Here is a 23,432-nt window from a genome sequence, read left to right as displayed (position 1 = left end):
TAGATAAAAATAGTACAACAAACGATTTGGAAATCATTATCCTCTTACTTATAGCAATAACCCTGGTGTATACGTTTCAAAGTCCTTGCCATATTCAGAAGGTCCCTCCAAGGCCTCAGTTAATCTTAACCTCGCCTCTTCCAGCATCACCCCCCAGCTATGGATTGCCTTCTTTGAAAAGAAAGACATGCATTTCTGTAGCACCATTTGCACCCCTTTCAGAAGAACTTTACAGACAACAATGTGCTTTTGACAGAGAAAAATGCTGGAAATACTCTAAGGATCAGCCAGCATCTGTGGTGAGAGAAAAGCCTCTGTTTTGATTTACGGTTGTCTCTCCAGAGACGCTACCTGACCAGCTGTGTATTTCCAGCATTTTCTGTGTTTTATTTTAGATTTCCAGCATCTACAATTTGCTTTTGAAGTGTTATAATGTAGGAGACACAAGAGAGAATTGAACACACCAATCCGATAATTACAAATCATCCATTTTAGTTGTGTTGACCGGGGGATAAATATTGGCCAGGGCGCAAGGAAGAACTCCTCCGCTCTCCTTCCACACACTTGATAGCCACCAGCACCAACATACCTGTGGTCTCATGGCTGGCAAAAGGCGCCAGGGTGTGCTTGCCCCACAAGAGGATGCGCACGGCCTCCAGGCTAACGAGCCAGCAGGTTGCTCCAAGTCTGCTCTACCATTCATCAAGATCATGGCTGATCTATCTCAGGGCCATTTTCCTTCACTCTCCACGTGTCTCTTCATCCCTCTACCAATCTCTGTTTCGAATGAACTCAGTGACTGAGTCTTCACTGCCCTCCAGCCAATTCCAAACATTTACCACCTTCTGAGTGAGGGAATTCCTCAGCATATCGGTCTTAAGTGACCAGCACATACTCTCTGAGACTGTAACCTCCTGTGCCTAACTCCACAACCAGGTGAGACATCCTCCCTGCATCCAACCTGTTGAGCCCTGTAAGGATTAAAGTCATAGAGTCATACGGCATGGAAACAGGCCCTTCGGCCCAACTCATCCATGCTGACCAAGTTGTCTACTTGAGCTAGTTCCATTTGCCTGCAGTTGGCCCATATCCCTCTAAGCCTTTCCCATCCATCTACTGTCTGAATATCTTCTAAAGGTTGTAATTGTACCTGCCTTTATCACTTCCTCTGGCAGCTCGTTCCATATATCCGCCACCCTCAGGGTTCCTTTTAAATCTTTCCCATCTCACCATAAACCTATGGCCTCTAGTTTTAGACTCCCCTACACTAGGAAAAAGACTGAGCGTTCATCTTATCTATCCCCTCATGATTTTATAAACCTCTATAAGGTCACCCCTCAGCCCCCTACACTCCAGGAAAAAAATGTCCCAGCCTATCCTGCCTCTCCTTAAGCCCTCCAGTCCTGGTGACATCCTTGTGACTCTTTCCTGCACCCTTTCTAGCTTAACACCCTTCTTATAGCTGGGTGACCAGAGCTGTGCACAATACTGCAAGAGCTGCACGTAATACTCCAATTTTGGACATTTCAATGAGATCTCTTCTCATTTTTCTAAATTCTGGAGAATTATAGGAATAATCTCTCCTCATACAGCAAATCTACCATCCTTGGAAACAGTCAAAGTGAAGCTTGATCACACCCCGCTATGGCAGGTATGTCCTCTTTGTGTAAGAAGACCAAAAATCGTACACAATATTCCAAGTGTGATCTCACCAAGACCCTATATATTTGCAGTAGGGCATCATTAATCATGTCCTTAAATCCTCTTCTATTAAAGGCCAACATACAACTTTCCTTCCTTGCTGCACCTGCATATTGGCTTCCTGTAACTCGTATATTGGGCTTACGGGTTCCTTTGAACATAAGCTTTTTTTAAAACTCTTTCTCTGCACTGTTGCTATCAGCTGTTGACTTCCACGAATGGGCGGAATGGTACAGGGTTCTGTTACTGAACAAGTTAACCCAGAGCTACTGGACTAATTAACCCAGAGAACGTGACTTGAAAACCTTGCCAAAATATCAAAGTTATAGTTAAAATAAGATGGCAAGAACAGTGCAAGTGACTGGATTGTTTTTAGAACCAATCTGGCTCAATAATGCCCTCTAGGGAATGTCCCTGCTCTGGGACAATGTGTGACTCCCATCTCCACACCAACAAAGTTGACTTTAACTCTTCATTCAGTTGCATTGAGCAGCGCCTGATGAAAAACCCACTTCTCCCTTCATTGGCTAACGTGAGACACCCATTGTGGTGACTAGGGATGCATGGTGGTGTAGCGGTTAGCATAAAGCTTTACAGCGCCAGTGACCCGGGTTCAATTCCAGCCACTGTCTGCAAGGAGTTTGTATGTTCTCCCCACATCTGCGTGGGTTTCCTCCAGGTGCTCCAGTTTCCTCCCACATTCCAAAGGCCTACTGGTTAAGAAGTTGTGGGCATGCTATGTTGGTGCCAGAAGCATGGCAACACTTGCGAGCTGCCCCCAGAACGCTCTATGCAAAAGATGCATTTCACCGTTTCCATGTACATGTGACTAATAAAGTTATGTTATCTTATCTTAATTTGTATTTATATAACATAATAAAACATCTCACATTTTTTGATGATGTGGAAGGAAGTGATATGGCTGTTGTGTGAAAAGGTTCTTTTGGAATCTTAAAGGTGGAGGACTCTGGTCACAGGCTTTGGATTTTAAAAGTAGTTTAATCACAAAGGCAAACCCAGGGGCAGAATGAATGGGAACGGATGCACACTCACACACACACACACACACACACACACACACACACACACACACACACACAGGAGACCGCGAACGTGAGGGGGAATCACAATGAGGATGAGATACACACACTCACAAACACACAATAAACAAGGTACAGCTTATCAAGGGATAAACACTTCAATGCCTGAATACCTTGACCCAAACAAACATTGGCCCTAACACTCCCTGGAATCTGACTGAGACACTCCCAAACCACGTGGTGATGCACATTCTTACCAGTGGTCTCTGCAGCGTCATCTCATTACTCCTGGAGCAGTCGAAAGAGGAATGGCCAGGAATGTGCAGCATTCTTGATAGTGCTGGGAGGCTGGGTGGAGCCCAGCCAGGTAATTTAGACAGGCTAATGACTTGGAGGTCAAAGACAAAGGTGCCTGCCACGGTCAATGGTCAGGCAGGTTCAGGGACAAAGGTGCTTTCCGAGGCCAATCCCTATGTCCACACCTGATGGGTGGGGTGGAGCCAAACCTTGATTGACAGTGGTGTCACTTCCAATCCGATAAGCAATGCTGTCCTCCGATCAGAGGGATCAGTGTTGTTACGGTCATGTGACAGCCATGTGCTCTCATACTACAATGGCCCAATGAGTTTATGGATCAGTTCCATTCCCCCACTTATTTCCCTGTAACCTATACTCTCTCACTCGTTCTCAGACCTCCTGTCACCCGTTATACAAAGAGGTAATTTGCAGTCACCAATGAGCCATCTTTGGGAAGTGGAAGGAAACCGGGGCATTCGGGGGAAACCCGCACAGTCACAGGGAGAACGTGCAAACTCCACACACGCAGCCCGGAGCTCAGGATTGAACCAGGTCCCTGGAGCTGTGAGGCAGCAGCACTAACTGCTACACCACTGTGCTGCCCAACTACAGGGAGAATGAGCAGGTGCACCAGAATATGGTAGCACAGTGGTTAAGTTACCAGCATCCAGAGGCCTATTGATCTGGAGACATGAGTTCAAGTCCCCCATTGCAGCTGGAGAACTTAAATTCAATTAATTAAGAAAAGCTGGTAAAGATAACTGGATTATCATTAAAATCTATCTGATATCCTGCAAGGATGAACATCTGCTATCCTTGCCTGGCCGAGAGGTGACTCCATACCCCACCACCAAGGCCAGACCAGGGATGGACAGAGTCAGGGAAACAGCTGGTGGAGCACTAGGACCCAGGACGGAACTGGAGGAATCCAGAGAGGGCTTGAGCAGGACTGCAACAAGCCCTTACATAGAGGACTGTGCACAGTTTCTGTCTTCTTACTCACAGAATGATATACTTGGAGGAGGCATGGCAAAGGGTCACTCAATTGATTCTCGGGAGGAGGGGATTGTCCTTTGAAAGACTGAGCACTTGGAGATCTGGTAGCGTACTGGTTATGTTACTAGGTCTGTACCAAGAGGCCAATTGATCTGGTGTTCAAATCCCACAAGGTTTAAACCCTCTGGACTCTAGAATAGCAATCATATTTAAACTTACTTCTGAGAGGGAGTACGGAAGCATTCAACAGAGTCTAAGTTTCCTTTGCTAACTGTGAATCTTTGAAATTCTCATCATTGAATCATTAAGTGCATTTAAGAGGCTGATTTTTGGACCAGAATGGAAGCAAGGGTTATGGAGGAAAGTTGAGGAGGAATAGCAGATACGATTATAGACACGAGGGGGGGATCTCATTGAAACCTGACGGATTCTGAAAGGCCTGGATGGAGTGAACGTGGAGAGGATGTTTCCATCAGTAGGAGAGTCAAGGATCTGAGGGCACAACCTCAGAATAAAGGGACGCCCCTTCAGAACTGAGGAGAGGAGGAATTTCTTCAGCCAGGGGGTGGTGAATCTGTGGAACTTGTTGCCACAAAGGGCTGTGGAGGACAAGTCATTGGGTGTATTTAAGGCAGAGATTGATAGGCTCTTGATTGGTAAGGGGGTTAAGGATTAAGGCGGGAGAATGGGGTTGAGGAAAAAAATCAGCCATGGTTGAATGGCGAAGCAGACTCGATGGGCCAAATGGCCTAATTCTGCTCCTACATCTTATAGTCTTATATTGAGTGACAGAGTAGCTTTGCAGGGGTGTATGGCAGACATCTGCTTCTATTCCTTACGTCACAGAGGTTATAGTGATGGAGAGGAAGACACAAGAGGCTGCAGATGGTGGAATCTGGAGCAAAAAAAACAAACTGCTGGAGGAACTCAGCAGGTCAGGCAGCATCTGTGGAGGGAAATGGATAGTTGACACTTCTGGTCGAGACTGGTCATCTGGACCAGTCCATATGAAGGATCTCAACCAGAGAAACGTTGACAGAGCATGAAGGGATTTGATAACAAGAATGAGAATTTTAAAACTGATGCTTTGTTTAACCTGGAGCAAGCACAGTGAATGTGGGTGAATGAGGGTGTTGGTTAGAATAGAATAGAACAGAATAAGGTGCTAATTATTCACTTCTATAACCTTATTTCTTTGGTCCAAGTTGCCGATGGGAAATTTGTGGGATTCAGTACTTCTGTTGGTTCACAGGAATTTGCCGATTTGTCAGAGTGAAGTCCTGAGATTTGACGATCATGGTTTTCTCCCACCCCACTATTCTGCTGCCTCTTATCTTGAGGGGCCTTATGTCTCCACGCTGTGCACACACACTGCATGTTAATGTTTAATCTACTTCACTATCCAGAGATAAGCCAGGAGGAGCGGTTTGCTCTTCTCCCGATGTCTGCTTATCCAATGCAATCCTTTGGAAAGCCATCATCCAACTCACAAGCATTTTCCAGGTGTGCATAACGATGTGCATGTGTTTCCATGAATTGTGGTAGATGTGGGCGTGTGTACATACAAGCATGCATGTGCATGTGTGACTGTGGATGTGAATGAGCATGCACTATGTGTCTGCATAGCCGTTGTGTGTGCGTGCGTACGTGCGTGCGTGCGTGCGTGTGTGTGTGCGCGCGTGTGAGAGTGTGTCTTTGTGTGCCTACATCTGCATGTGTCCATGTGTATGTGTGCCCATATCTGTATGTACATATATATAAACAGGTGTGTTTTTGTGTGTGCACATGCTTGTGTGTGCCTCTGTGTGTGTGTGTGTGTGTGTGTGTGTGCGTGCGTGCGTGTGTGTGTGTCTAGATGTCAGTGTAGGCATGCAGTTATGTGCCTGTGCATGCACCTGTATGTTTCAGTGTCTGTATACATGTGTGTTTATGGTTTCACGTGTGCACAAGTGCCTTTGTGTCCATAAATGAATATACAATCTTGCCCTCTCTTTCCCCCTCTCTCTCCCTCTCACTCTTCCCCGCCCTCTCACTCTCTCTCCCTCTACTTTTTCTCTTTTTTCCCTCTCTCTCTCCCCCTCCCCTTCCCATCGCTCTCCCCCTCTGTTCCTTTCCCTCTCTCTCTCCCTCCCTCTCTGTGTCTCTCTCCACCCCCGCATCTCTTCCCACCTCCCCGCACCCCCCTCAACCCCTCCGTTGATCCACATCTCAATATCTGTGATGCATCCGGGACTCCTGTGAGTCAAGGAGTAAAAATAGGACGATCGAGTGCTTATAAACTCCTCAGCACTTCAGCTGCCTGTGGATTCTTCATGCAGATGGCTGGCAGGGAAAGGAGGCAGCAGCTGCACTGAACAACTGGGCACTGAGATGACGGCTGGCATCCACAACCACCAACACCCAGCCCATCGCAAGCTGCACCATTTCTGCTGACATCAACGTTGGCTTTGAGAGTGAGACATGGAAACACGGTTAACACATCCCAGCAGCCAAGCTCCCGGTAAGTGCTGCCCCTCAACGAATGTGGACCTTCCAGACTGTACATCACACATTTAACCCCGCCTACCAAGGGTAAGATTGCCCATCCCTAGAACCAAGTGGCTTGGCACCAATTTTGAGGCAATTCAGAGTCAACACATTGCTTTGGATCTGGAGTCACATATAGACCAGAGCAGTAGAAATCCATCACTGAAGAATATTAGTGAACCAAGTGGGTTATTATGACAATCTATTAGTTTCATGGTCACTATTACCAATACAGGCAGAATCAGAATCATATTTATTATCACTGACTTGGATGATGTGAACTTTGTTGTTCTGCGGCAGCAGTACAGTGCAAAGACACAAAATTGCTATAAATTACAAAATAAATAAATAGTGAAAAAAAAGGGAGTAATGAGGTAGAGTTCATTGGTTCACGGGCCATTCAGAAATACGATGACGGAGAGGAAGAAACTTTTTCTGAATCATTGAGTGTGGGTCTTCAGGCTCCTGCACCTCCTCTCCGATGGTAGTAACGAGAAGAGGGCATGTCTCAGGTGGTGAGGATCCATAGTGATGGTGGCTGCTTTCTTGAGGCACCGCCTCTTAAAGATGTCCTCAGCGGTGGGGAGGGTTGTTTTTGTGATGGAGCTGGCTGAATCTAAAACCCTCTGCAGCGTGTTGCAATCCTGTGCATTGGAGCCTCCGTACCAGACAGTGATGCAACCAGTCAGAATGCTCTCCACTGTACACCTATAGAATTTCACAGGAGTCTTTGGTGACGTACCGAATCTCCTCAGACTCCTCATTAAGCTGATTGCATCTTAATGTAAGCATCTTAATCTTCGTGATTGCATCAATGTGTTGGGCCCAGGGTAGATCTTCCAAGATGTTGAAGCCGCTATAACATGAATTTCCTTAACGCAAATTGGTTATAATGCAGTTGATGGATTAGGAACACTATTTGTATTATGTGGGCCACATTGGATATAGCATGATTGTGATCAGGAAAACCTGTTTAAGCCTGTGCTTTGAAGGCAACTACAGCCTACAATGCGACTTTCTACAACATGAGGTTTCTTAGGAACATAACTATCGTGCTACAGCACTATCTGTACTAGTTTTGCATTCCAGAATTAATTTGGTTAATTTTGTTTAAGTCTCCAGTTCCCCTGGTGGAATTTGAACAAGTCACATCATTTATTCATGCTCCTAATGTTAGTCCAAGAGCATCACCCCAGTGTATAACCTGTACAACAGCAATATCATTTCTGCTCTGCCCACTTGCTTCCCCCACCCTCTCTAATACTTAAAACTAAGTTGCTTTCTCTTTTTCCAGCTTCTTTGACCTAAATCGTTAACTCTGTTTCTCTTTCCATAGGTGCTGCCTGAGCTGCATTCCAATATTTTCTGTTTTTATTTCAGATTGCCAACATCGGCAGATTCTGATTTTTCACGGGAGCTGAGAGTTATAGGGGAGGCTGGATAGGCTGGGACTTCATTTCCTGGAGCGTAGGAGGCTGCAGGGTGACTTTATAGAGGTTTCTAAAATCATGAGGGGCATAGATGTGAGTGGTCACAGTGCTTTTCCAAGGGTAGGGGAGGGCAGAGGGGAGAGATTTAATAGGGGGCCCTGAGGAGCAACTTTTTACAGGCAGAGAGTGGTGGGTATGTGGAACTAGCTGCCAGAGGAAGTGGTACAATTATGACATTTAAAAGATATTTGGATACGTGGATAGGGAAGGTTTAGAAGAATAGGGGCCAAATACGGGGATATGGAACTAGCTTAGTTAGGCAATGTGGCTGGCATGAAGGGATTGGGCCAAAGGGCCTGTTTCCATGCTGTGTAGCTCTACAACTCTATGACAGTAGTTAGGATATGAAATGCACTGTTTGTACAACAGAATCAATCAGTAAATTACAGAGGAAATTAGACATACTTGAGTGGCAATAGTTTACAAGGCTCTGAGCAAAGAGCAAGTGAATGGGACTGAGGGGATTGCTCTACCAGGAGACAGTATAGAGTCAATGGGCCAAATGGTCTACTTCTGTGGTTTGATTCCGTAAGTTGGTTTTCTATTGTCACATGTACCAAGATACAGTGAAAACTTTGTTTTGCATGCCATCCATACAGATCATTTCAGTACGACGCTGCATTGAGGTAGTACAAGGGAAAACGATAACAGAATGCAGATAGAGTGTTACAGTTACAGAGAAAGTGCAGTGCAGACAGGCAATAAGTTGCAAGGCCACAACAAGGTAGATTGTGAGGTCAAGAGTCAATCTTATCATACTAGTGGACCATTCAATAGTCTCATAGCAGCGGGATAGAAGCTGTCCTTGAGCCTGGTGGTATGTGCTTTCAGGCTTTTGTATCTTCTGCCCGATGGGAGGGGGGAGAAAGAGAATGACCAGGATGGGTGGGGTCTTTGATTATGTTGACTGCTTTAATGAGGCAGTGGGAAGTGTGGACAGCGTCCATGAAGGGGAGGCTGGTTTCCATGATGTGCTGAGCTGTGTCCACAACTCTCTGCAGTTTCTTGCGGTCCCGGGCAGAGCAGTTGCTGTACCAAGCTGTGATGCATCCGGATAGGATACTTTGTATGGTGCGTTGATAAAAATTGGTGACGGTCAAAGGGGACATGCCAAATTTCTTTAGCCTCCTGAGGAAGTAGAGGCATTGGTGAGCTTTCTTGGCCGTGGCACCTACATAGTTGAAGCAGGACAGGCTACTGGTGATGTTTGCTCCAAGGAACTTGAATATTTCAACCCTCTTGACCTCAGCACTATTGATGTAGACAGGAGCGTGTGCTCCACCCTGTTTCCTGAGGTCAATGGCCATGGGTCTGTGAATGGAGAAAGTCTGTGAGGATGAGGTCAATATCTCACAACATTGACCAGATATTGGGTTAAGACAGATGAGAACAGAGAGAATCATGAAGAACAATTAAAATCTTGTTTGTCACTCCTTCTGGTGTAAGACCATGACATGCAGTCTGTAGAGTTGCAATATGTATGGAGATGGCTGATTAGACCAATCTGGGCTTGAAAGTCCCCTTCACACTGGCGACAGAGAGTAGGGGTGCTGTGGTTCTTGATTTTTGAGATTCTCTTTTCCTGTTTGCTAGCTTTCTCATATGATCGAGCACTGCTTTTTACGTGGCTGTGCCAAGCAAGATGATCCAAGGCTCGTTGTTCCCAGTGGTATGTGTCGATGGTGAATCTCTTCAGGGGTGTTCTAGGAGAGCCTTTGGATCTCTTTTCTGTCCGCCACATGATCAGTCTCCTTTGGTGTTCTGTCGTCAGACATTCTTCTGACATGTGCTGCCCACGAGGTCTATGATCCTTTCAGCAATGTGTAAACGCTGGGGAGGTTTGTTTGGAATGGAATCTGTGTGTCTCAAATCTTGTCTTGTCACTTGATGTGAAGTATTCTGTAGAGACAGGTCAAGTAGAAATGGTTAAGCCGTCTGGCATGTCTGCTGTACACTGTCCATGTCTCGCACAGGGTAAAATGTGTATGACAACGGGACATCTTCAGCTTGGTCTTTAGACTGATTCCTCTTCATTTTCACACTTTACTTCTCAGCCTTCCAGAAGCAGAGCTGGCTTTTGCAATCCTGTTGACTTCATCATCAATGTTGACTGATCCTGAGAGAAGGCTGTCAACGTGTGTGAACCACAACTTATAGCCTCTGACAAAGTCTACAGGAAGAAAGTTATTCTATAGTGATGTGATCATTGAGAAACAGAACAGGGCAAGCTTGTCTGGTCAACAGGATAGAACACACTGGTCTCTGCCCATTGAGGGAGGGATGGAAAGTCCTGTGGAGCCAGTTCCCACCATGAACAACAACTGAGTTACGAGAACCCCGATCCCTCTGGGTTCAGAGCCAAGAAACTAGCACTGGGGCACCACCTTGTGGCCGATGTTGCAAAAGCACCAGTTCCACTTCCCAACTGGAACCTCCCTGCTATGGGTGAAGTTCACAAGATAAAGGAGCAGAAGTAGGCCATTCAGCCCATCGAGTCTGCTCTGCCACTTCACCATGAGCTAAACTATTCTCCCTTCTAGCCCCAATTCCCAGCCTTTTCCCCATATCCCTTGATACCCTGACTAATCAGATACCTATAAATCTCCTCCTTAAACACCCCCAATGATCGGGCCTCCACAGCTGTATGTGGCATCGAATTCCATAAATCCATGACCCTCTGGCTAAAGAAATTTCTCCTCATTTCTGTTCTAAATGGGTATCCTCTAATTCCAAGACTGTGCCCTCTTGTCCTGGACTCACCCACCAAGGGAAACAACCTAGCCACATCTACTCTGTTCAGTCCTTTCAACATTCAAAATGTTTCTATGAGGTCCCCTCTCGTTCTTCTGTACTCCAATGAATACAGTCCAAGAGCCGGCAAAAGCTCCTCGTATGTAAGGCCTTTCATTCCGGGAATCATCCTCGTAAGTCTTCTCTGAACCCTCTCCAACATCAGTACCTCCTTCCTAAGATAAGGGGACCTTATGAACTGCAGAAGACTGGACCAGAGTCTCTCACCGTTACTACCTTCAGAGAGAGCACTGAGCAAATCACTCAAGGACTGCATTGGCCAAGCTTACAAAACACTATAACACCTTTGAAACACTGACAATTCACAAGGCCCTTCACAGGAGTGTATGAGGAGATATCAAGGTCAACCACCAAGCATGGTCAAAGAAGCAGGTTTAAGGACTTGGACCAATAGACTCAGAACAAAGCAACTGGCCACTGAAGATGGAGATGTGGAGGAATTTTTTCCCTTGTGAATCTTTGAAATTCTCTAGAGAGCTGTGGAATTGGAATTGGTTTTTATTATCACTTGTACTGAATTACAGTGAAAAACTTGGTCTTGCATACCGTTCATACAGATCAATTCATTACACAGTGAGGTAGTACAAGGTAAAACAATAACAGAATGCAGAATGAAGTGTAACAGCTACAGAGAAAATGCAGTGCAGGTAGGTACAAGGTCATAAGGGGGTAAATTGTGAGGTCAAGAGTCCACCTTATTGTACCAGGGGACTGTTCAATAGTCTTATAACAGTGGGATAGAAGCTGTCCTTGAGCCTGGTGGTACGTGCTTCCACGCTTTTGTATCTTCTGCCCAATGGAAGAGGGGAGAAGAGAGAATGTGGATGCTCAATTGTTCAGTAAATTCAAGACTGAAATAATTTTTGGGGGGAAACAAGGGTTATAAGGACTGGGTAGGAGAGAGGTTAAAAACAAAACAAGCTTATTGAATACAGGAATGGGCTAAAAGGACCCAATCGCCAACTCCTATTTCTTGTGGCGTGAAGAGAGGTTTAGGGAAGGAATTGAATCTTGGCATCACTTCTCAGTGACGGTGACTTCCAGATTATCATTAGGAAGTCATTTTAGTGAAGTTAATTTTTAGCACAATTTTACAGTCTCGTGATCACTGCCCCAGAATTAGAATCAGGTTTATTATCACTGACATATGTTGTGAAATTTGTTGTGTTGCGGCAGCAGTACAGTGCAAGACATAAAAATTACTATAAGTTAAAATAGTGCAAAAGAGGAATAACGAGGTGGTGTTCATGGGTTCATGGACTGTTCAGAAATCTGATGGTGGAGGGGAAGAAGCTGTTCCTGAATAGTTGACAGTGGGTCTTCAGGCTCCTGTACCTCCTCCCCGATGATAGTAACAAGTACAGGGTATGTCCCGCATGGTGGAAATTTGGAAGAGTCTTTGGTAATGTACCAGATCTCCTCAAACTCCTAATGAAGTGGAGCCAGATTTAGTTAGCTAGGCTTAACTCACTCAACTCTTCCAAAAGAATTTGAACTCTTGTCTTTGAATCAATAGTGTGAGCCTCTGACCATCCAGCAACCTAACAACAGTGCTGTCATACCCTCGTGTGAAACACTAATGTTCCTTATGGATGGGACTCTTGCTGTATATGTGACTGCAGGCTAACTGCAAGCTAGTCCATCTCCTCTCAATTGCCATGAAGGTGCATGAGATCAGTACCAATTCCTCAAGGGCAATGAGGTTTTGACACTCATTAAAACCTTCCTCTTTAATCAAGCTTTGGCTCTTCCACTTTTACAAGGCTCTGTGTCACACCCTGCTTGATAGTGCTCCCATATCATCAATCCATACAGCACAGAAACTGGCTTTTTGACCCACTAAGTCTGCATTAAGTCAAACACCAATTTAGACAAAGCCCATTTTATTCTGCCCACATTCCCATCAACTCCCCCCAGATTCTAGCATTCACCTACATAGAACATAAAACATACAACAGTACAGCACAGGAACAGGCCCTTCAGCCCACAATGTCTGAGCCGAACACTATTCAGTATTGAACTAAATCTCAACGAGGTGCTGGAGGAACTCAGCATGCCAGGCAGTATCCATGGAGAAAAGCAGACGGTCAATGTTTCGGATCAGAACCCTTCCTCAGGACCTGAAGATATTGACCCAAAACGTTGACAGTCTGCTGTTCTCCATGGATGCTGCCTGACCTGCTGAGTTCCTCCAGCACTTTTTGTGTATTGCAATATAGAAGGCCCAGCTACTAAAACTCAGGTCCTTTTGATCTCTTCCTCAATGAGCTCTCTGTGTTTAGAAAGGTTTGTGTGTGTATCATGGCTTGCAAATTATCATGGAGCACATGGAGATCGTGGCAAACTTTTCGAGACAGCCAAATTTCAGAAGGAAAATCCAAAATACTGCAGATGCTGGAAATCGGAACTAAAAGCAGAAAATGCTGGAAACACTCAGTGGGTCAGGCAGCATCTATGGAAAGAGAAACAGTTAATGTTTCAGTTCGAAATTTTACAACAATCTTGTTTAATCGTTAACTATCTCTGCCAGCTTTATAATTGCATCTATTTAAAGAAGTGAACTCAGACCAGTTACAGAGAAAGTGCAGTGCAGGCAGTCATTAAGGTACAAGGTCATAACGAAGAATATTGTGAGGTCAAGAATCCATCTTATTTACTATGGGACTGTTCAAGAGTCCTATAACAGCGGGATAGGAGCTGTCCTTGAGCCTGGTGGTACATGCTTTCAGGCTTTTGTATCTTCTGCCCGATGGGAGGGGGGAGAAGAGAGAATGTCCCAGGTGGGTTTTTAAAGTTTTCGTAAAGCGGTATTAAACAACAGTTTATGTTGGACCATGTAGGGAGACTTTAGGGCAGTTGATCAAAAGCTTGGTCAAAGATGTAGGTTTTAAGAGCATCTTACAGGAAGACAGGGATGTGGAGAGGTTTAGGGAATTAATTCCAGAGTTGGTGCACCGGCAGTTGAAGACAGAGGGAGTGGTTGAGGCCAGTACAATAACAACATTTCAAGGACAGGTATACACGGATAGGTAAGGTTTGGAGGGATATGGGCCAAATGCAAACAAATGGGACTAGTTTAGATGGGCATCTTGGTGGGCATGGATCAGTTGAGCTGAAGGGCCTGTTTCCATGAACCTGTGACACAGCTGTGACACTTGCCCACTGGGATTTCGCTGTATCCCTCTGGATTAACCTTGGATTGATGATCCAGCAACACACACACACACACACACACAGTTACTAAACATTGGGACTAGAGGGGCCAGATCAAACCCAGAGGGGCCGAATGGCTGGATTCTTTCAGTTTGCATATTTTGTCGGCGGACATTAAATGATAATTCACATCCCTTTCACGACAAGGAAGCAAAGGGGTGTCCTGGATTCTGCGCATGCGTGGCTGGGTGTATTATTTTTCATTGTAGCAACCGGTCGGGAAGTTTGCGGCGAGTTTCAGGCGCCGGCGGAGACTCCGCTCCGCACACACCGGGCACTCGGGTGAGTTGGTGAGGGGTTTGACCCATTGCTTCTCTACAGTGGCAGCGATCAAACGAGCCGGCGGTCTCCGGGCAGCTCTTTGACTTTCTGTCCCACTCAACAAGTTTCGCTCTGCCTCTTCCCTTAGTTCTCCCCCCACATTCAGTCCCATTGCTCTGCCATCTTCCCTCCTTCATTGACCCCCCCGCCACGCTCTCTGCTTTTCTTTCTTCACCTTCCCCCCACCCCACCTTTGGGTCTCCTACCCTTCTCTCCTTCTTCCACCCATCCACCCACCCAACCACACCTTTGGGTCTTCTAGTCTCCACACCCTCCTACCTTTAGGGTTCTACTCTCCCCTACACCTTAGGGTGTCCTAGCCTTCCCCATCCCCACATACACCATTAGGTGCCCTTCCCTTCCCCACCCCCACACACACCATTGGGTGTCCTAGCCTTCCCCCCCTCCCCCCCCCCCCCCACACACACACACCTTAGGGTGTCCTAGCCTTCCCCATCCCCACATACACCATTGGGTGTCCTAGCCTTCCTCCCCCCCCCCCCACACACACCTTAGGGTGTCCTAGCCTTCCTCCCCCCCCCCCACACACACACCTTAGGGTGTCCTAGCCTTCCCCACACCCACACACACCGTTGGGTACCCTAGCCTTCCCCACACCCACACACGCCGTTGGGTACCCTAGCCTTCCCCACACCCACACACGCCGTTGGGTACCCTAGCCTTCCCCACACCCACACACGCCGTTGGGTGTCCTAGCCTTCCCCACACCCACACACGCCGTTGGGTGTCCTAGCCTTCCCCACACCCACAAACGCCGTTGGGTGTCCTAGCCTTCCCCATCCCCACACACGCCGTTGGGTGTCCTAGCCTTCCCCATCCCCACACACGCCGTTGGGTGTCCTAGCCTTCCCCATCCCCACACACGCCGTTGGGTGTCCTAGCCTTCCCCATCCCCACACACGCCGTTGGGTGTCCTAGCCTTCCCCATCCCCACACACGCCGTTGGGTGTCCTAGCCTTCCCCATCCCCACATACGCCGTTGGGTACCCTAGCCTTCCCCATCCCCACATACACCGTTGGGTGTCCTAGCCTTCCCCACCCCCACACACGTGCCATTGGGTGTGCTTTCCTCCCTTCTCCCCCCTCTCCACCCTGCCCCCCCCCCCCAACCACACCTTTGGGTCTTCTAGTCTCCACACCCTCCTACCTTTAGGGTCCTACTCTCCCCCGATAACTTAGGGTGCCCTACCCTTCCCCACTCCCACACACACCTTAGGGTGCCCTTTTCTCACCCCCCCCCTTCCTTCCCCACAGTAAGTGTGATGTCAATCAGAAGTGATGGAGGATAGTGGAATGTTCAGGATGGGACTCACGGAGCTGAGAAAGATGGGAGGTCTCAGCCATTGGCTCTGTACCTAGAACCAGTGGAGATGTTCCTCAGAGAGAACAGTATCATCAGGGTCCCAGGAGAGGCCACAGGACAGTAAAATGTGGCAGTACATAGAAAGAGAAAGGGGATCTAGCTGTTGATGGTCCAAATCATGTCGCATTGGAATTTGATCAGTCCAGTAGTGTGGTGAGCCATGGATGAAGAGATTGCTAAAGAAACATCTTAACCCAGCACTCTTTGTGATTTTCAAGAGTTGTTTGTTTGGCACATACAGCCCAGGACTAGAGGAACTGCTTGGCTAGAAACCACAATTTTCAGATGTTTAGATTGTAGGCTATGGGACTGTCTGGTGTACATGCTGGTGAGTGAGAATTTAAGCAAAGCTGTCTGACAGTCTGGACCTTGCACTTGAAGGAGTGCAAGGTTCACAAAGAAGATTTATGAGGATGTTTTCAGGACACGTGGGCCTGGGTTATAGGGAGAGGTTGGGCAGGCTAGGACTTTGTTCCTTAGAGTGTAGGAGACTGGAGGGTGACCTTTATAGAAGTGTATAAAATCGTGAGGGGCTTAGGGTGAATGCACACAGTCTTTTTCTCCAGGGAAAGGGAAGCAATAATTAGAGGGCATAGTTTAAGGTGAGAGGGGAAAGATTGAAAAGGGTAACTTCACACAGAGGGTAATACGTATGTGGAACGAGCTGTCAGAGGAAGTGGTTGAGGCATGTACAATAACAGCATTTAAAAGACATCTGGACAGATACTTAAATAGGAAAGGTTTAGAGGGATATGAGACTAGCTTAGAAGGGCATCTTAGTCAGCATGGATCAGTTGGGCTGAAGGGATTGCGTCCATGCTGTATTATTCTATGAATCTGAGGGTGAGTATAGTCACCAGTGTACAGGTGGCACTGAAAAACATAAATGGAAACACAAAGAAACTGGAGATCTGAAATTAAAAGCAGAAAATCCTGGAAAGTCTCAGCAGATTAGGCAGTGTCTGCTGAGAGTTAGCATTTCAGGTCGAGGACACTTCACCAGAACTGGGAAAACAGAAGGAAAACGAGTTTGTTATCAGCAGGAGAGAATCTGGAGGAGAGATGGGTAGAACAAAGGGAATGTCCGTGATAGGGCGAGACCAGTGGGGGCAGTCACAGGCACGTTTGTGTAATGTGTGTTGTAAATGGTGAGGTTGTGGGACATGCCCAACAGGCCAGACTATATGAATAGAACAGGAAAGGTTGAGCCAAAATGACAGGCAGAGGTAGTGGGTTACCTATTGTTGAAATATTTAATATTGAGTCAAAGCTGAGTCTGTCATATACACAACTACATGTATGCATGGGTGCAATGAAAAACTTACTTGCAGCAGCATTACAGGCACATACCATCAGATAAGCAGCATTCACAAGAAAACATAAATTAAACATTAATTTAATTCTGGGGGAAATTGATGGGAACGTAAGGAGAATAAAGTGGGATTAGTGTAAGTGGGTGGTTGATGGTCAGACTTGATGGGCTGAAGGATCTGTTTCCGTGCTGTATGGATCTAATCCCCAACTGAGTTTAGGGATCACTGAGGACAGTGATATTACTTTTTTTTTGGAGCCATGGGAATATTCATAGTCCTTGCAGTTCAAAGGAAGAGTCTGTGATCTGTCTAAGAAAGCACAAGCTGTTGGAGTGTCAGAATGACCTCCGCATCGTTACGGGGCTATGCTGTTAAAGTGGGTGAGAAGCTTGTTGTAATGAGACTTTATCACCCGAGCACGATGGCTGTGCTGCTGCAGTTGACAAGGCTGTGTGAGGCTTGAGAAAATGTACAGTGTCCGCCAGATCTTCTGTTCTTTACTGCGTTAACAGTAAAACTCTGATAATCTATGGTGACTTTGATGGACGAGCAGATCTTCCGGACTGTTGAATGTTGCCCAAACACACTATTTCAGTTTTTGTTTTACATATTACACCAAAGAAACAGTCCCCAGGTTACAGCAGAGTTCCATTCCTGAGAGTTGTTAGTAACTAGAATTTTTTGTTAAGTCAGGAATGAATAAACAGTGGGGACAGGAGCGAACAGGCACGGGAAGAGTGGCCGCCAGCCGACCTGACTGACTCAGTGAGGGAGCCTACTCAGTGCTCCCAGCTTTGCTCGGCTCCACCCATGCCTGGATTGATGCAGCTCGGGGAGGGGGGTGAGAGGGTGGCAGGGCCGGGGAATGGGAGGGAGAGAAGGCGCACAGAAATGCCCTGTTCCCACCTGGCAGAAGATGCCTGCAGCCCCGCAAATCCATCCCTATCCATCCCGCCAGTCTCCCAAACACTCGTTCGTCTGGGGTGTTCAGAAGTCAAGTGTTTGTAACCTGGGGAGGGCTTGTTGTAAAAATTCTCCAGTGGACTCGGTGAGTTTAAAAGGAACAGGGAATATACAAGTACTCCGGACCCTGGTTCCGGCTGGACCACAGCTCAGGCCCAGCTGTGCAGCTGGCTGGCACTCTGCTCGCCAGGCTGGCATTCCATGTGGAATTCCTGAATGATCAGATGCAGGGTTATCGGAGTTTTACTGTATTAAGCGACGAGTTTCCGCGAGGTTGATTCATCTTGTTAAGCAGGCACTGCAGTGGATGCCTTGAGGGAGGAATGTGTTGCAATGTCGAGGCAGTTTAAACGTTGAGATTCCCATGTTACCTTGGGCATGGACTTAATGATGTTGGCTTGTTACAGCAGAGTCACAGAAAGATACGGCACAGAAGCAGGCCCTTCAGCCCACTGAGTGTGCCAACCCATTTACACTAATCCAATGTTGTTTTCCTTTATTCTCACCATACTCCCATTAACTCCCCTCACCAGATTCCACCTCTCCCCCACACACCAGGGACAATTTACAGCGGCCAATTAACCGACCAACCCACACATCTTTGGGATGTGGGAGGAAACCAAAGCACCCCGGGGTGGGGGGGGGACCCCACGCAGTCACAGGGACAACGCCAGCACCGAAGGTCAGGATCGAACCCAGATGCTAAGAAAACAATTCTGGCAGCAGTAGAAACTTTGGATGTAATCTGTAGTGAGGAAATCGGGAGGGACAACCTTAAACAGAGAAGCGGGAGGCCGGTAAGTGTGAGGCACAGTGAGCACAAATTTTAGGGACTGTATGGAGAAGGACCACCGTTTACAGAAATTGGGTTAAAATTTATGTTAAAACCTCATTTAAAAAGTTCATGAGGTTTTAACATAAATTTTAACCCAACAAAGTTTTTAAATGGATCATAACTGTAGATGTGTTAATGTTAAATGAGGGAATAACGTTATAAACATTTTAACTTGAATCTTCTACATTATCCTTTATAAAAAAAATTTAAAATACATATTTGAAATAAATAGAAGCATGAAGAGGGGAAGCCTTAAAATGGATTTACATTATAAAATGTTACTGAGTGTGGGTATGTACTGGAAGCAATGTATAATGTGGCTCTTAAGGACTTGGAACAATATAGAACAGTTCACCACAGGAAGAGGCTCACGATGTCTGTGTCGAACACAATGCCAAATTAATAGCGCATATAATAGGTAATATATGTTACTTCCTTGTGTTAAGTTTAGTCTTGCATTTGGTGGTTAGAAAGTATGTTATACGATCTATACAATGGCATTCGCGGGTAAATTTAATGCACGGTTTGCAGTAAGTTATTTGAAGAAGTGATTTATAAAAAGTGTCAGGAATGGTTGCCATAGAGATGTTAAATTTAGCTCATAGGGTTTGCGTTCAAGGGAATTAAAGAAATGAATAAATTTATGTTTAGTTTAAATTTAAGAACTGTCTCTGTAAATATATATTTCACATAAATTGTGCCTGCAGTTAACTATTTACAACCACGTGTAGCTGACGGTTTGCCTGGGTTTGATACTTTTCAAGGAGAAGCAGTATTGTATTCATGAATTGTGCACCTTTTAAGAATTATGTGCACCACACAATCTGTGGTCAGCCACACATAAGAGACTATGGACTCTGCACTGCACAAGTGCTGTTGCTTTACCGGCAGTGGCCTTCAAGTCTCCAAAGTGGTTTAGGTTTTAGTAGTTTGTGGTTGCAGAATTCCATATTCAGGGTACACATGAATATGGTAGAAGACTTATTGTCTGCTCTGAAACCAGGAAAATGTATAAGTTATGAAGCCAGATCTTTATTCATAGTGAATGGAGTGAAGGAAGGTTTTATTATTTTTGGTTTCCTTGCATGCTCTTCGCCAAACCAATCACTTTAGATTAACCCAGTCCTGGGAGAACCAGGTGCAAATTATTGGGGATAAGAATTGGAATTGGCACCCCAGATTTTGGGAGGTAGGAGTTGGAGGTGTGACTTCCAATGTTAATATCTCCTCTCCCATAATGATTCTGAAAGTACCAGCACCTGTTGGTGCACTGGCCTCTAACTCAAGCTTGTTGGTAAACAGCTTGCGATTATAGAACTACTTTTAACCTAACTAGGCATCGCAAGGTACTTGAAAGTGGGTGGGGTGGGGAACTGCAGATGCTGGAAATCTAAAATGAAAACACAAAATGCTAGTAACACTCAGCGGGACAGGCAGCATCTGTGGGAAGAGAAACGGTTGACATTTTCAACCTGAAACATTGACTCTGTTTCTCTTCACACAGATGTGGTCTGACCTTTATTTTAGATCCCAAGGTACTTCACAGGAGCAATCATCAAACAAAATTTGACCAAACCTCCTTGAGGAGATGTTAGGGCAGATGACCAAAAGAGAGAGGATTTAATTAACGACATAAGGGAGGAGAGACGAAGTGTAGAGGTTCAGAGAGGGAATTCTGAGCCTTGGGGCCCAGGTAGCTGAAAACAGAGCCACTGTTAGTGGAGCAATTAAATTCTGGGGTGATCCAGAGCTGGAGGAGCAGGGTGATCTCGAAGGACAATGGATGGGAGGGGAATATAGAGCATGGAAGGATTTGATAATTAGAATTTTAAAATCAAGATGTTATTTAACTGGGAGCCAATGTAGTTCTCAGATCCACGTTTCAGGAATCTGGAGACCCCTTCAAACTCAGTTGATTTGATGGACTATCCATCTGGCCTTCCCCTCCTCCCCGTCTCTGAGGCCAAGGGAGTTCCCGTTTGATTTTGCTGTTCGCTGCGATTTGCATTCTTGGTTCCCCTTTAAGAAAGAACAGAAATGTATTCGAGCCTCTTTATTGATTGCCTGAGTCAGCTTTGTTTTAAAGAAAAGTTTATTAACGTATTTGCGTCATTTTCAGTTCAGTATTTACAAACGTGCATCAAATTAAAACACAACTATCCTTGTCCAGGATACACTCCAACCTGCAGTGCCCACCAATCCTAGAAGGCCTCCAGAGGGCCAGCAGACACTGCAAGCTCCCTCTCCTGGAACACCCGAGTGCAGATGTATCCTTGGAAAGAGGGACAGCCTACTCTAGGTCACATTATGTTACCCTCCCAAACTCTGCCTGTCTCTGCTTCTGTCCCCAAAGCAACTCACCACCCCTGCCTTCGATCGCTACCTTCAGCTCGCCGTCCGTCCCTGCCATCAAGCACCTATCTGCAGTGATTTCCCCCTCCATCCCCTCGACCCCCCCACATTCTACCTCTCACTAGTGACAATTTACAGTGGCCAATTAATGTACCTATCTCACTCTTTCTGCCTGCCTCTCTTCTATGCAAACTCACCCTGCCCCCATCACAATGCTTGTGTTTCCTGGGCCATATTTCGTTTCAAAGCTATTTTGCATGTCCCTTGATTTTTTTTTTCCCCTGCTCAAATTTTGCTTCACCTGCCCTTGTTCCCTCTGGTGCTGGACTTTGCCTTCTGGACTACTGCAAAGCCTTTCCCTTGGAGTTGAAGATCACAGGATGAGCACAGTATCTCTTGAAGATGGTCACACTCGCAGCATCTCCCCATACACACACATCCTCCTCATTCCAGATATGGACAATGAGATTGTGGATTGGAGATCGAAGCTCTTCACCAAGGTTTAGAACTTGAGTAGGGATACCATCTGCTCCCAAGACCTTTGTTTTAGTTGGAATCTGGTCTAATGCAGGTTACTGGGATTAATACAGGTGAGTGCAATGGGCAATGCAGGCTGAAGGGTCTTGTTTCTATGGACTCTACAATCTTTTCACTTGTTGACCAGGAATGGTGACAAGGTTGGACCAAACAAGTAGCTGTGCGTGGAGTCAAGGGCACTCACATCGAGAACGGAGTCATGGTTAAGGAGGTTTTTAAAATTTACCTTCCAACTTAGGAGTCCGTCCCCCTGTACTTGGCTCTCAGTGGCATTTAGCCTTGGGTGTTTGTGCTGTCGACGATCTCCACAATGCTGAAGAACTTGTGCATGTCATGGTTGTCCATAAGCTGCTAAGCCTTTTGTGCCCTCTCCACCCTTCGTTTGTTCCTTAGGTTTGCTGCTGACTTCAGGTGCATGTTGAGTTGTTTATTTTCCCTCGAGGGAAAGGTGGAGCTTTTAGTTCAGGAAAGCCTTGCATTTTCAGTCAGTTAGCACCTCGATCTTCTGGACATTCCCATCAAACCAATCCTGGTTCTTGTTGGTAGAGAAGCCAGGAGTCTCCTTGCAGGTACCAAATTATGGTGGACCTCAGAGCAGTTGTGGTACTCTTCGGTTCCTGTGGGCTGAGATTTGACAGGTTGTCTGAGAGGTTTTTTTGGGGAGCGCTACACTTGTGGCGCCCTTCATGCATCTGTTGATGCTGGTTCCTTGGGACCAGGTTGAGGGAGATGATAGTGGATTTAGTGATGGTCACCTGTACCTGTCATACCATGGGTGATATGGGCATCTGTGTGGTCCCTCACTTGGAGAAGGATATGACCTAAGAAGTGTCGGTGCTTGGACCGTGGGTATTGCCATGACATCTTGTGTTTGTCCCTCTTGTTTAACAAGGTGCTGGTTAAGATACAACCGTGTTCCAAGAACTCTGCCAGACAAAGGATCTTGTTGGAATAAGCCTCCCCAGAAGATTGTCTCTTCCCACCCTGACAATGAAATAGGCCAAGGGGGAGGGATCAGTTGGTTTACCTCTGAGATGTGGACCAGGACTTTAAGGCCAGAGTAAATGTCCTGCTTAGTAAGATGCAGGGAGCAGGAGCAGTACCAGCCCACTATACATGGCCTCACTAAAGCCTTTGACTCCAATTAAGAAGGTCTCTGAAACCCCCAAATTGAGCTACCCGCAGAAGTTTCACAGTTTTCTGTTTACTTCAATGTGACGTACACGCAGTGATCCTGACCAATGGGCCCACAACAGAGCCAGTCTCACTGAAGACTGTCTTCAGATAAGGCTGCTTCAGACACTTTGTAATCTTTCTCACCACAATGATGCACCTCTCCTCCCAACAAATTTCCCATGGAAGTGATGCTGATCTTGAGAACAGATGTGACTACGTTCCAGAATCAAAGACACCCAAGCCTTAGTGGTCAAGCTGCAGAGAACAGCTTGGGTTTGCATGTGCTCCAAGGCCGAATTCCAAGCCATTGTTGACTCATTGAAGTGTACAGGAGGATTGGTCTCGCACTTAACAACCTGCAAGACACAAGTCCTGTACTGACCTGCCCCTTTATTCGTAATGAAAAATATACACAAAGGAAGAAACAGTGCAGAAATACTTCTATATTCATGGTAGTTACATTCAGTAGTATAAACT

General features: G+C 46.2%; 1 protein-coding gene across 1 annotated transcript in view; it reads left to right on the top strand.

Moving 5' to 3' along the window:
- Positions 1-6,494: 6,494 nt before the first annotated feature.
- bcl2l12 (BCL2 like 12) overlaps positions 6,495-23,432 on the top strand; it is a 40,780-nt gene continuing 23,842 nt past the window's right edge. The window contains exons 1-2 of the mRNA XM_052042837.1: positions 6,495-6,534; positions 14,284-14,356. Coding sequence (XP_051898797.1) covers positions 6,495-6,534; positions 14,284-14,356 — 113 coding nt within the window. The remainder of the gene's footprint in view (positions 6,535-14,283; positions 14,357-23,432) is intronic.

The sequence above is a fragment of the Pristis pectinata genome, chromosome 33 (genome assembly GCF_009764475.1).
Source record: "Pristis pectinata isolate sPriPec2 chromosome 33, sPriPec2.1.pri, whole genome shotgun sequence".
Classification (NCBI taxonomy): Eukaryota; Metazoa; Chordata; class Chondrichthyes; order Rhinopristiformes; family Pristidae; genus Pristis; species Pristis pectinata.
The sequence above is the reverse complement of the archived record's forward strand: the minus strand, read 5'-3'. Positions and strand labels throughout refer to the sequence as shown.